The following is a 15,498-nucleotide window of genomic DNA, read 5'->3' as shown; positions in this document are numbered from 1 at the left end:
AAGGACCTGCATAAGGACTGGGTTGGAGCCCTTGGTTTGTCACGTACAGGAGAGGGGAGTCTCTTCAAAAGCAGTGAAGCAGGTCTGAAGGCGTCTTTCTCTCCCTCTCCCTGTCTTCTATACCTCTCTCAGTTTCTCTCTGTCCTATCCAAAAACAACAGCAATAACAATAATGACAATGGCAACTAAATGGAAAAAAAGTGGCTTTCAGGAGCAGATGACATTTAGACAATGAGCCATTCCATGCCTTTTTAGACAGAACTTGAATATTTCCCTTAACTCCCTTGTTTCATTTTGAAATCCAGATATTGAAGTCTTCTTTTAGAGTATTCTCAGTACCAGAGAAGCCTTGTCAGTAGAATAACTTCCACTGTGCTTTAGCTCTCTTGTTTGGTATTTATCTTTAGAACAGGGGGAGATAGCACAATAGTTATGCAACAAGACTTTCATCCCTGAGGCACCAAAGGTCCCAGATTCAGTCCTCAGCACCATCATATGCCAGAACTGAACAATGCTCTGCTCTGTTAAAAAGATGAATAAATAAATAAAATAAATAGTAATAATGCTAATAATTTGGTATCTTAGTAACAAAAATAATTTGAAACTATCTTTTCCTACTCACTATCTAGTTTACCCCAAAAAGTTTTGAATAAAATACCAAGTGGAACAGCAAAGGTAAATGTAAATAGCTAAATCACAGGGTCAGACTAAGTAATTGCTATTGGACAAATGTGGTGAAAATTTGGAAATTATTTAAATACTTCAAATTCTAGTTTCTTGAGGTATAATGAGATATTAATAATTATTATTCTTTGAGACATGAAGAACAAAATATCTGTTAGTATTACTATTACATTGAGTCAGTCCAGAAGAGGTATTATTTTTGATGCTACATTGTTGGTTTTGTAAAGGTGTTCTCTATGAATACCACCAACTCAAAGGACAGACTCCATGCCAATCATTTAGCATTTAATATCAAAACCACAGACTAAGTTAATTGAGAGCAGTAACCCTTTTATCTGTTGATACTGGTTGAATTCTATGCCAAAATTCTGACACAATTTATATATAGATTCAATAATGTGTGACTAACTGTTGGGTCTCCAATAAATTATACTCTGCTTTAGTGAACAGTCACTTAACCTTAGAGATAGAATTTCTTGTAAATAATACAAAATCAGCTAAGCAGACAGAATTTCTTGTGTTTGATTATTTATTTATTTGTTTATTTAGTGTTTTAATAATGATCTATAAGATTGTTGGGGGAGGGGGTGGGATATGGAGATTGGGCGGTGGGAATTATGTGGAGTTGTACCCCTCCTACCCTATGGTTTTGTTAATTAATCCTTTCTTAAATAAAAAAAAAAATAACAGGTAGAATTCCACACAGTTCCCACCATCGGAGTTCTGTGTCCCCATTCCCTCCAGTAAAAATGGCAGTGGTTCTCCTAAAAAAAAAAAAAAAAAAGATTGTGGGATAAGAAGGGTACAATTTCATACAATTCCCACCACCAGAGTTCTGTATCCCTTCCTCTTCATTAGAAGCTTTCCTTTTCTTTATCCCTCTGGAAGAATGAACCAAAGATGTTTATTGGGTGCAGAAGGTGGGAGGTCTAGCTTCAGTAATTGCTTCTCTGCTGAACATGGTCTTTCTAAGTCATGGCATAATGATGCTTGAAAAACTCAGCAGACATTCACTGAATGTACTGTATATAAACCGTTCTAGAAGATTCAGTGATGAAGAGGTGCTTTATTGCATAATGAATAATCCACAGCACTGATCTTACTGTCATTACAGGTCCTGTTCTCCTGAACTCTCATTCCTGAAATAGATCTGGAAGAGTAAATGGGACATAGTAACAATGTGACAGAATTTATTCTCCTTGGACTCAGTCAGGATCCTAAGTGGGAAACAGTATTATTTGTCATGTTTCTACTCATCTATGTGGTGACGATGGTGGGCAACCTGCTCATTGTGGTGACTGTGTTTGCCAGCCCTGCCCTGGGCTCCCCCATGTACTTCTTCCTTGCCTACCTCTCACTCATGGATGCTGTTTATTCCACTGTCTTTTCACCCAAACTGATTACTGACTTGCTTCATGATAAGAGGACAATCTCCTTCTCAGCTTGCATGGGGCAGCTCTTTATAGCACATTTTTTTGGGGGTGCTGAGGTCTTCCTCCTAGTGATGATGGCCTATGACCGCTATGTGGCCATCTGTAAGCCACTCCACTATCTGACCATCATGAATCAGAACATTTGCATCCGGCTCTTGGTGGTGTCTTGGGTTGGAGGATTTTTGCACTCTGTGGTTCAACTTCTCTTTGTGTACAACCTCCCCTTTTGTGGTCCAAATGTCATTGATCATTTCATCTGTGAGATATACCCATTACTAGAACTTGCCTGCACTGACACCTACTTTATAGGCATTGCTATGGTGGCCAATGGTGGAGTCATCTGTACAGTCATCTTTGTCCTTCTTCTCATCTCCTATGGGGTCATTCTAAATTCCCTCAAAACTCATGGTCAAGAAGGGAGGCTCAAAGCCTTGTCTACCTGCATTTCCCACATCACAGTAGTGGTTCTCTTTTTTGTTCCCTGTATCTTTACATATGTTAGGCCTGTTTCTACCTTTTCTATTGATAAATCTCTTACTGTGTTTTTCACTATTATTACACCCATGCTGAATCCATTAATATACAGCTTGAGAAATTCAGAAATGATAAGTGCTATGGAAAAATTGTGGTGTGAAAACTTAACTACAGGTAGAAACAGAATCTGTTACCCACACTAATGGTTCATAATTGTGAAGCAACAAACAGAAACGGAATTCACATAATGAATGATTACTAGTCAAATGGAATCTCTAGAGATTTTGTTTATATAACAGAATAAACTAGTAAATAAATTGTACTTTGAGGCTTAAATCAGTGGAATAGAGAATTTCTGGATAATGGATTAAAATTACAAATATTTTTTCCTCATTACAACTTAAATAAAACTAAATTATTTTGTATTTTATCTAAGTTAACTTGGAACTTTTGCATAAAACTTAAAAGTTTGGGTCCAACAGTATTTTAAACATTTTCATACTCAATCTGGGGATTTAGATCAGTATTAGAGAATATTCTTTGCATGTATGAGACACTAGGTTTGATTCCTGGCACACACATATTAAAAAAAAAAAGAAACTTCAATGTTCGCTAATCTAAAGCACAACAATTTCCTGTAATTTCATTATACATTTTGTTCTTAAATGCCATTAAAAATAAATAAATACCACTAAGATTGGAGATGTTTGCAATAAATTTGATGGCAAATAAATAAATAGATACTGTGAGGCAGTTTTAGATGATTGTTTTGATGAAAAGGTTATATTTGCCAATTAGAGGGTAGAAAACCATATCAGTGCAAGTTGTTAAAATATTTTTATGCTTTTCCTTACTATTATTTGCATTTTTGTCATTTGACAGAAAGCAGTTAGACATAATTTGGTTTAATGAAAATGAAGATAAGGTTAAAATGTTCTTTTTTTTTTTTTATAAATCCCGTGTTCTCTAAAAGTTGTGTTTAATTTAGTTTTTACTGGTATTATATAATGATTTGTTTTTACAACAAACATTTTTTCCAATTTTATGTCAGAGAACCAACTTTTTCTCACTTGCAGTATCCTATTATCTCACAGTCTATGAAGTATACCAAATTACTTTCATGTTGTCAGGAATATCATTCATATTTTATGAGAGTCTGCTTTTCTTTTTTTCCCCTTTTACATGTTTCTATTTTTATTTATTTATTTATTATTGGATAGAGACAGAGAGAAGTTGAGAGAGGAGAGGAGATAGTGAGGGAGAAAGACAGAGAGACACCTGCAGCCCTGCTTCATCACTTGTGAAGCTTTCCCCCTGCAGGTGGGGACCAGGGGCTTGAACCGGTCTCCTTGTGCACTGTAATGTGAGTGTTCAACCAGCTGTGACACCGCCTGGCCCCTGAGAGTTTGCTTTTCTTCTTTTTTTTTTTTTCTTTTTTTGAAATATTCAATCAATGTTCCCCTCTCATATTAATTAAACAATGATTTATATGATTGCAAATTGATAGGAGTGTACATAAACACCATTCCTACCACCAAAAGACTCTGTCCACCCCCCCACCCCCCCATGAAACTGAACATTCACCCTCACCCTCCACCCAGGGTTTTTTCTTTGGTTCCCTACTCCAAATTCAGTCAAATCCTGCTTTGAATCTCCCTTTCTGTTCTTCTTTCTCAACTTCTGTTTATGAGTGGGATCATCCCATACTTGTCTTTATCTTTCTGACTTAGCTCACTTAACATAATTTCTTCTAGCTCCATCCATGATGGGTCAGAGAAAGTAGATGGGAGTTTGTTTTTATAAGTAAAAGAAGATTTTATTACTTTTATGACATTAGATTTTTAATTTTTATTTCACATGAGCATGTAATAATATAACCTTTTTAATTATAAGTTTTCTAGCCTTTGATCTAAAGTAATGTCAGTATCATTAAAACTACCTGTTACATTTATCTGCTGATATTCCTCTGCTTCTCCCCATGGTCCTTCCAGGTAGTTTAGTTTGTTAGTCATTGTTCAAAATAGCTTAATTATCTTTGAATGTATTCTTAAACTAATTTACTTAGATCTTTATAAAATGTGTATTGTGTTTTATGTAGCTTTCTAAATCTTTTATCTATAATGCTAACACTAAAATATGATTATGTTTCTTCATTTCACTCTAGTCTTAACATTTTCCCAGGTATATTTTATTCTTTGTTGAATATCAGACAGATTACATATCCATTCAACTAGTGGCCATTTGGTTATCACCCCCCCACTCCAGTTTTTTTTTTATATTTTACATCGTGCTGCTATATATATCCTGAAAGAAATTCCTTGATATTAAGTATAATATTTAATTATTCACTTTGATAGATGGTTCCAGTTTTCTCCTTAATCTGTATTGTTATACTCCTACTATATATATAGTTTTCTTTAAATTTTTTTTGCCTCCAGGGTTTTATTTTATTTTATTTTTATTTATTTTAATTGGATAGGCCAGAGAAAAATTGAGAGGAAGGGAAGATAGAGAGGGGGAGGGAAAGGTAGAGACTTTTAGACCTGCTTCACCTCTTGTGAAGCTACACACCTGCATGTGGGGAATCAGCAGCTCAAACCGGCCTCCTTGCACCCCTCCTTGCGCTTCATACTACTTGTGTTTAACTCGCTGCACTACCGTCTGACCCGCTGTGTTTTTCAGTTTAATCCACTAAACACTAATCTTTTAACAAATGATGGTTTACAAGACAATTGACATATGGGTACAATTTCTCATCCTTTCATGGTAGGTACTGCACACCAATCCTACCACCAATTTGGGTCCTACTCCAGAATTGTGTATTGGGTTCCTGATGCACTCTCAGAAGTATATCCAGCCTGTCTTCCACGGGGGATGAACCAATTTACATTCACCCAGCAGTGTAGAAGTACATAAGTCTCCTACATAGGTCTTTTCAGATTATTATTATCTTTTTTAATTGCCATCAAGGCTATTACTGGGTCTCTGTGTTTGCACAATGGATCCACTGCAGCTGGTGGTTATTTTTTCCTTTTTTTATTTTTCATTTTCTTTATAGGACGGAGAAATTGAAAGGAGAGAGAGCTAGAGAAGGAAAAAGAAAGGCAAGTGTAATGCCCTGCTTAATCTTGTGAAGCTTATCTGCTGCAGGTGGGGAACTGGGTTTGAACCTTGTATTGTATGCCTGCCATCCAACTTCCCCAATTTTTTCAAAATACCCCAAATTTCAATTTTTAATTTTGTTGAGTTATACCCACACTGCTTTCCATATAGTTGCACTTATCTATGTTACCATCAATGATAATGTGATCTCTCTCTCTCTCTTTCTCTCTCAATCTCTCTCTCTCTGCCAGAACACTGCACATCTTTGGTTCCTGGTGGTTGCTGTGGATTGACTCTGGAGTCTGGGAGTCTCAGGCATGAGGTTTCTTTGCATAATCATTTTGCTATTTCCACACTCATTTTCTTTTCACATCTTCAACTCCTGTTTTTATCTTGAATAAGGAACATTCTATAGGCGTGAAATGATATGTCACTGTTTTGATTCACATTTTCCTAACAGTAGGAAATGAAAAAACATCTTTCCATGTGATAATTGACTATCTGTTTGTTTTATTTGGAGAACTGTCTATTCAGATTATCTGGGTTTTAGTTGTTGACAATGTTCTATAAGATCTTCGTGTATGCTGGATACTAACTCCTTTTTGATGTAGGGGGATCAAATATTTTTCTCTCATTCATTTTGGTTTATTTTTTCACATTGATGTTATTTTATTTTAAAAACTATAGGAAATACATTGTTTCATGAAACAGTTGTTTCAGAAGTAAAATTTAATAACTTATTTTTAAATATTTATTTATTCCCTTTGGTTGCCCTTTTTATTGCTGTAGTTATTATTGTTGTTGTTATTGATATTGTTGTTATTGGATAGGACAGAGAGAAATGGAGAGAGGAGGGGAAGACAGAGAGGGAGAGAGAAAGACAGACTCCTGTAGACCTGCTTCACTGCCTGTGAAGTGACTCCCTGCAGGTGGGGAGCCGGGGGCTCGAACCGGTATCCTTATGCCGGTCCTTGTGAACTCCTTCTAATATATGTCAGCACACCCTGCATTGCCAGCCTTTTCATTCTCATGGTAATTTAAAAAAAAAAAAATATATATATGGATTTAACCTAGGGCTTTGGAGCCTCAGGAATAAGAGTCTCTTTGCATAACCATTATGCTATCTACCCCTGCCCTAATTTCTTTTATGTTGCAAAACCTTTTTAGTTTGAGATAGTCCTATTTACTTATTCTTGCTTTTGTTTCCACTACTGCTGATGTCTAGTCTTCAAACACATCTCTAACACTGATGACAAAGATCAAATCAAATTAGTAATACACTTAATAATTCTGCTAAAGGATATGCACATTAAAAACTGATTCACTATTGAAAGAAATACAGTGATTCAAGAAAATGGATACTCAATGGTCATATATTGGAATTAAATACATTGATAACATGATCTTGCTGGGGTCAGGCAAGTGGTACACTCAGTTGAGAGTGTATGTCACCATGTTCAAGCTCCCAGTCTCCACCTGCAGGAGGGAAGCTTCACAAGTGGTGAGACTGTGCTACAGGTATTTCTCTTTCTCTCTCCTTCTCTATATCCCATCTTCCTCTTAACTTCTCTCTGTCCTATCAAAATAAATAAATATATATGTATAATTAAAATTATCTTGTCTTCTAAAGCATTATATAGACTCAGTGCAATTCTTATCAAAATTTAAACGACTTCATTTAATTTATTTACTTATTTTTATTGCCCCTAGGATCATCCCTGATGTTTGATTCTGGATCTGTAAATCGATTACTCTGGTCGACCTTTTTTTCTTTTCTTTCTTTTTTTTTTCTTTCTATTTTATTTGATAGGGTAGAGAGAAATTGAAAGGGGAGGGGGAGATAGAATGGAAGAGAGAAAGAGAAACACTGGTAGATTTGCTCCACCACATGTGAACAGTTCCCCTGCAGGTAGTGAAGGGGTGGGGAAGTGGGGCTTGAACCCAGGTCCTTGTGCATGGTAATAATGCAAACACTCTGTTGGGTGTGTCACTGCCTGACCTCTTCAAGTGACATTATTGAATTAAGTTAGAAACCCTTTCCTTTCCTGAAGTAGCAGTTCATTAGTTAATATTTAACAAGTAATTCAGTCCATCTTGGACTCACGATAAGGAATTTCATCCTGAACCTACATCGTTATGATTACTTTTGCTTTTCGAGAATTTAAGCATCAACCTCAAGAACTGTTCTAACCCGAAAGATCTAAAAAGATACCTTAAAGTATCTAATATAGTTTCTACTTAGACCTAGATACCCTCCTCCTCTACTTCCTATTATACTTCCCTCAGTCACTCTAAAGCTAACCTTTTCAAAGTATGTACTATTAAAGCTGAATAAGGGCAAGAGACTGGCATAATTTAATGATGACTCTTTAGTCACCATCAGGCCACCCCATCAGCTGGGGTCCTAGTCAGGGAGTCCTGGGATTCCCAGTCAAACACGATGAGTCTAGACCTTGAATAGATCCCTCTCTCCATTATCACTGGTCATCTCCATCAGGAACAACATAATGGACCCCTTTGGGGGCTCCCATAGGACCTTGTCCTCATTTGTGGATCAACAATAGTAGAGAATGTTTCATCCTCTGAAGGGGGGGTTGGATAACATACTCTATCTATCACCCAAAGTTCATTCTTTCTCTTTCACACTCTCTTAGGAGCATGCAGGTACTGTATCTCACTCTCTTGCCTGTGCTATATCTCCCCCTTTCTTCTTATTTATTTATTTATTTATTTATTTATTTATTTATTTATTATTTTTCACAAGAATGCTACTCAGATCTGGCTTATGGTGATGCTGGTGAATGAACTTGGGACCTCAGGTATGATGTTTTTTTGCATAACCATGTGTTATATCCTCATCTCGCTAACTCCCAAAGTCCTCTATGTCTGAGTCTCTGGCATCTTGAGCAGAGAAATCTTACAATAAAAGGGAAAAACTCTCATTATGGATATGAATGGAGAAAATACTTGAGATTTTGTTCTGCCTTCACTTAATTTGTAAATTATTTGCTTTACCTAGAAACATTCCACCATGAAATTCCCAAGTTATTATTCTCCTGATCATTTTTTTTTCGTTTACAAACTATATCTGTTCTTTCAACAGCAATTTAATTTTTTCTCTAGGGAATTGAACTTGGGGAGAAAACTGTCCACAAATATTGCATCACTTGAATTTGTTTTCAATTATTTGAATAAACTATAATGACTTTATATTGTCACTCTTGGTAAAGCAGTAATGTAATGTAGCAGAAGCTTTGTCTGCACATATAAATTAAAGAATTATTTTTTATGATAGAATGACCTTCTAAATCCTGAGAACAGCTGTTCTTCCACAGGGTGAAATCTGTCTAGTCCCTAAATATTTTCTTGTTACATTCCATTAACAACTATTTTTAGCTGTTTGTGGAAATATTAGCAGTTCCCAGTCACCTGGGGTAAACTTGGACAGAGATAAAGACATGGTTTTAATTAGGGAAAAAAAAGCTTAATAAAGAAGAATCATTGCAATGTCTGAAAAGATAAAGGGTTGTGGTCTCTGTGAGAACACTCAGTCATTACCATGCAGGTAGTTAAATCACAACATTTATTTGTTTAGTTATACAGGTAGCTGAATGCCAGAGATCAAATGTTATCTTAAATCTCCAGTGGAAACAAATTTTTATTGCCTCACCTTTAAGTGGTTGAGAAAGGATAATTCATATAACTAATTAATGTTGTCAAATTTTATTTTTGTATTGGCTCAGAATGAACTTGTAAGGCTAATCTACACTAGTGAGGGCAGTGATCACACAGCCATGTGAAATGTGGAATAGTATATTTGATTTTTGATGAGTAAGTTCCTCTAACAGGTAATGATGTTCAGCTATTTTTGCAAAATATATATGTTATCTTTATGGGTCTTTATATTTGAGACATCCATATGGATTGAAATATGAAAAGTGTAGCCACTTGAAGCTATTTCTGCATACATCAATTAGCCTCACACCGTTTTATGTTCTATTATCACATTCGTGTCTGCACTAACTTAGTGAAAGAAGTGTTCACCTAAAAGACCAAGAAAAAATCCAAGAGGTGAGTACTTAATACGATTTATAGGAGTTTCTCAGAAACTAAATGTTATTTTTGAATATAAATAATATTTAAGTGCCATATATTTTAACATAGTAGACCTTAATTGATAAAATCACATTAGGAAACACAGAAATTAGCCACAATATACAACATGTATTTGGTTTCATATTGTAACTTCATAGATATTTATTGTTCAGGGATTGAACTTGGAGAGAAAACTGTCCACAAGTATTCCTTCCCTCTCCTACTTCCTTCCTTCCTTCTTTCCTTCCTTCCTCCCTTCCTTCCTCCCTTCTTTCCTTCCTTCCTTCCTTTTTTATTATTTATTTATAAAAAGGAAACACTGACAAAACCATAGAATAAGAGGGGTACAACTCCACACAGTTCCCACCACCAGAACACCATATCCCATCCCTTCCCTTGATAGCTTTCCTATTCTTTATCCCTCTGGGAGTATGGACCCGAGGTCATTGTGGGATTCAGAAGATGGAAGGTCTGGCTTCTGTAGTTGCTTCCACACTGAACATGAGCATTGACAGGTCAATCCATACTCCCAGCCTGTCTCTCTTTTTCCCTAGTGGGGCAGGATTCTGGGGAATCAGAGCTCCAGGACACATTGGCGGGGGACACTGCCCCTGCGGCTACAGACAGACTATGACCCACATAGTCAACGACTGCCACCTCTCCAGATTCAAAGGAGGTCTCGAAACTTTACATCAGGCTCAACCTGATGCTGTTGACTGGCTACGGAAGAAGGGCAAACGCTAGAAGAAGAAGAAGGCGGGGTTGTCTGTCCAGGGAAGTCTGGTTGGCATCATGTTAGCATCTGGAACCTGGTGGCTGAAATGAGAGTTAACTTATAAAGCCAAAGAAGTTGTTGACTAATCATCAACCTATAGGCTGGAGTATTGTAAGATTTTATTTATTTATCCATTAAAAAGATAGGAGCACAGAGAAAAAGAACCAGACGTCACTCTGGAACATATGCTGCCTGGGATTGAACTCAGGGCCTCATGCTTGAGAGTCCAGTGCTTTCTTTATCCTCTGCGCCACCTCCTGGACTACTTTCCTTCCTTCCTTCCTCCCTCCCTCCCTCCCTCCCTTCCTTCCTTCCTTCCTTCCTTCCTTCCTTCCTTCCCTCCTTCCATCTCTCTCTCTGTCTTTCTTTCTTTCATTTAGTTCAGGAGCGGGGTTGATGGATTACAGTAAAGCTTTTGACACATGGATACAACTTCTCATCTTAACATGGTCTCACCCCCACCCAACTGAAATTATTTTCCACTATCATGCACTCAGACCTTGACTACAGACGTTTTTTTGTTTTTTTTTAAGAATACCCTTATAACTTTATTAGCACAATACTTTTTTTTATTACTTGAGGATATTTACTTATTATTTTTTTGTATTTATTCTATGTGTAATGTATACATTTCATCATAGGTATATATTACTATTTATAGTAAAATAAATAATAGTTGTTAAGATATTCATCTTTTTATCTCTTTATTGGGAGAATAATTATTTACAAGATAGTTATTGTTACCTGTGTTTGGTTTCTTAACCTCTGATAGATGTATGCATATCTTTTTTTTTCTTGCTTCCAGGTTTTCGCTGGGGCTCAGTGTCCTGGTGGCCATCTTTTTTCCATTGTTGTTGTTGCTGTTATTGTTGCTGCTGTTGTTGTTGGATAGGACAGAGAGAAATTGAGAGCAGAGAGGAAGACAGAGAGGGGGAGAGAAAGACAGACACCTGCAGACCTGCTTCACTGCTTGTGAAGTGATCCATCTGCATATGGGGAGCCAGGAGCTTGAACCGGGATCCTTGTCTGCATATCTTCCTACCACCATCTTATATTTTCCTCCACCATAGTGGATTGAAACACCAACATCCTATCAATCTTCTCAAAACTTCCTTGATTTAGAATCCTTAGATATGTTTCCTTAGACCATAGCTAGTCTAAATAAATTATCTAAATTTCACCCACTGTTTGTGTCTTAAGCACCACCAATGAACGAGACACATAATCTTATCCAATGCCCCTAAATGGGTTATGAGTTGTTGTTATATCATCTTTATTAGTGATTTAATAATTGTTTATGAGTTTATAAGATTATAAGTTTATAAGTTTATAAGATTATAGGACTATAGTTCCATCTACCATAAAATTTCTGTGTCCTACCTCTGACAACTATCATAGTTCTCACAAGTCTTAGAGAAAGAATGACTTTTTAAAAGTTCATATATTTCAGTTCTCTATTTTCCAGATATGAGCAAAACCTTCTGGTAGTTATCTTTCACCTCCTGATTTACATCACTAAGCATAGTCACCCCCAGTCCCATCCATTTTGCTTGACTTTATCTGTATTATCAAATTGAAAATGGTCAGAATGATTTCTCCTCATGCAGCACTCACAGTGAAGCATTCAGGAATATCAATAATATGTATGATGTATTGACTTTTTGCTAGGTACCGGGCAGAATCTCAGCCACTATTCATAAAATAAAACTAAGAACTAGATGCTATTGATATCCTGTCTTCTTCCTCTGAGTTTGAAGTTTTCTGTAGAGTAAGGTGTTTTTAGAATTTAGATACTGAAGTTCTATTTATGATCTCTTACTTTACTTAAGAAACATTATAAGTAGAGCCTAAATTACATATTATTCTCCACTTCTCTTTTTCAGTGTTTGTATTTTTCTTAGTACTTTGATCCATACACTAGATCCAATGATACCAGTTTCTACTCTAATTATGATTTTTATGAGTAAACTCAGTTCAGTTAAAAATATTTCTTTGAGGGGGCCTTGGCAGTGGGCATATTGTTAAAGCTTAAATGCTACCATGCACAAGTACCGAGGTTCAAGCCCCCAGTCCACACCTGCAGGTGGGAAGTTTTAAGAGCAGTTCTGCAGGCATCTCTTCTTCTCTTTCCTCTTCTGTCTCTCCTTCCTCTCTCATTTCTCTTTGTACTATAAAATTAAAAAAGGGAAAAAAATGGATGCTGGGAGGAGTGGATACATTAAAATGCTTCAAGCCCAGTGATAACATTGATTGCAATGAAGAAAAAAAAAGAAAGAGATAGAAATATATTCTGAATGTCTGGCTAGTGTGTTAAGAGTTGTGGGGTAGGCAAGTCAGGAGATAGTAACAAATCCTAAAACTATGGCATTAAGTGTGTCATATCAGACTGGAGAGATAGGTCATAGTTAAAGCATAAGATTTGTGTTCCTGAAGTTCCAAGTTAAGTTCCTGGCACCAGCAGATTTGTGTACCTGAAGTTCCAAGTTCAATTCCTGGCCCAGCATATGCCATAAATGAGCAGTGCTTTTGTTAAAAAGAAGGAAAGTCACAGCAAGTGGTTGCTGAAAGGAAAAGTAGACACATAGTTTGTAGCTATTTGATACACTGCAATGTTCAGTCTTTTGAAACAATGCTTTTTTCAAGTCTGAACATCTCTTGGGGTATGAAGTTATTATTTTTGTGAACTACATTAATACCGTTATTGAGAAGGAGACCTTTTTGGTGCTATGTATATCATACCTTAACATTATTTGGCAAAAATACAGCCAATACAGAGACTGAACCTGTGTTGATTTATTTAATGTCTACCACTATCAGTACAGAGTGAATTTATAGAGAGCAAGAACTCCTTTTGACCATAATTAGTCATTTCTGTACCAAGAACATACATAGCATGTATAGGTTTCAATTTGTTCTCTTTTTAAAAATTGTCTTTTAAATGTATTTACTATTGAGTAGAGACAGAGGGAAAGGTAAGAGCGGAGGGAGTATAGAGAGCTAGAGAAACACAGAGACACCTGCAGCTCTACTTCACCCCTTGTGAAGCTTTCCCTCTCCCTCTGTAGGTGTGGAACAGGGACTTGAACCCAGGTCCTTATGCACTGTAGTGTGTGCGCTTAACCAGGCGCACCACCATGTTATCCCAATTGTTCTTCTCGATAGAAGATTGAATAAGGCTTATAAAATTTTATAGATTGTGAGCAATAGAGGAGAAACAAAATTGTCAAGGGAAGGTGAGATAGCTCCTAAGTAGAAGAATTCAATACATATTTGCTGAACATATTGTATGTGGACTGATTTAGAAATGGAAAGAAGTTCTTTTTACATAGTGAATGATTCACCGGGCTATTCACAGTGTCATTTCAGGTCCTGTTCTCCTGAATTCTCATTCTTGACACAGACCTACAAGAGTAAATGGGACATAGGAACAATGTGACGGAATTTATCCTCCTGGGCCTCACTCTGGATCCTGAATGGGAAAAAGTAGTATTTGTCTTATTTTTATTCATCTATGTGGTGACGATGGTGGGCAACCTGCTCATTGTGGTGACTGTGTTTGCCAGCCCTGCCCTGGGCTCCCCCATGTACTTCTTCCTTGCCTACCTCTCACTCATGGATGCTGTTTATACTACTGCCTTTTCGCCCAAATTGATCACTGACTTGCTCCGTGATAGGAAAACAATCTCCTTCTCAGCTTGCATGGGCCAGCTCTTTATAGCACATTTTTTTGGGGGTGCTGAGGTCTTCCTCCTAGTGATGATGGCCTATGACCGCTATGTGGCCATCTGTAAGCCACTCCACTATCTGACCATCATGAATCGAAAGATTTGCATCCAGCTCTTGATTGTGGCCTGGGTTGGAGGATTTCTGCACTCTTTGGTTCAACTTCTCTTTGTGTACAACCTCCCATTCTGTGGCCCCAATGTCATTGACCACTTCATCTGTGACATGTATCCCTTACTGGAACTTGCCTGTACAGATACCTACTTTGTAGGCATTACTGTGGTTGCAAATGGTGGTGTCATCTGTATGGTCATGTTTATCCTCCTCCTCATCTCCTATGGGGTCATCCTAAATTCCCTCAAAAATCACAGTCAGGAAGGGAGGCGCAAAGCCTTGTCTACCTGCATTTCCCACATCACGGTAGTGGTTCTCTTTTTTGTTCCTTGTATTTTTATGTATGTTAGACCAGTTTCCAATTTCCCTATTGATAAATCCATAACAGTGGTCTTTACTGTTATCACACCCATGTTGAATCCTTTAATATATACCTTGAGGAATTCAGAGATGAAAAATGCTATGGGAAAACTCTGGTGTAAAAAGTTAACTACAGTTGGAATATGTCACTTACACTGAACTTTTTTTTATCTGTTCCAAAGTTTCAAAGAACAATATTTTCTTACAAAGGATGATTGCTTGTCTGTCAGTAGATTCTCTGGAGGTGCTTTATTTTTTTTCTTTTTGCATGTTAAACAATTAGAATAACTTTTAATTTGAGGCTACTTATTCATTTACTTATTTTAATAGAACATTTTATGGTGGACTGGACTGAACCTGAGACTTTAGAACCTCAATCATGAAAATTTTTATGCATAACCATTATGCTATATTCCTATACCCCTCATTAGAATATCTAATAGGGAAAGGCTGGAAGTTCACTAAAAGTCACAAATATTTCCTCATTGCAAATAAAATAAGCCTAAGTTGCACTCAGTAAATTTATTTTATCATTTTATACAAAACGGCATTTTGAAAAGAGCTTAAGTGTACTGATTCATACTTTGGGGAGATATAAAACCAAGGCAATAAGTCTTGTAAAGTAATATTTTCTCAATTAAAGAAAAAATGCTTTCTATTCCAATAGTAGAAAACATTATCACTCTCAAAATTACTTTTGGATAAATTAATAAGTATTTTAACTAAATTGACAATATC

The 15,498-nt window shown here is 36.6% G+C and overlaps 2 protein-coding genes across 2 annotated transcripts; both read left to right on the top strand.

Moving 5' to 3' along the window:
- Positions 1–1,846: 1,846 nt before the first annotated feature.
- On the top strand, positions 1,847–2,794 carry LOC103109900 (olfactory receptor 4A16-like). Its single transcript, XM_007519019.2, has one exon. The coding sequence runs from the start codon at positions 1,847–1,849 to the stop codon at positions 2,792–2,794; it is 948 nt and encodes a 315-aa protein (XP_007519081.2).
- An 11,180-nt stretch (positions 2,795–13,974) lies between these two features.
- LOC103109982 (olfactory receptor 4A16-like) lies at positions 13,975–14,919 on the top strand. The gene has a single exon (XM_007519123.2). The coding sequence runs from the start codon at positions 13,978–13,980 to the stop codon at positions 14,917–14,919; it is 942 nt and encodes a 313-aa protein (XP_007519185.2). The 5' UTR covers positions 13,975–13,977.
- Positions 14,920–15,498: the final 579 nt, after the last annotated feature.

Source organism: Erinaceus europaeus, chromosome 17 (assembly GCF_950295315.1).
Source record: "Erinaceus europaeus chromosome 17, mEriEur2.1, whole genome shotgun sequence".
Lineage (NCBI taxonomy): Eukaryota > Metazoa > Chordata > Mammalia > Eulipotyphla > Erinaceidae > Erinaceus > Erinaceus europaeus.
The sequence above is the reverse complement of the archived record's forward strand: the minus strand, read 5'-3'. Positions and strand labels throughout refer to the sequence as shown.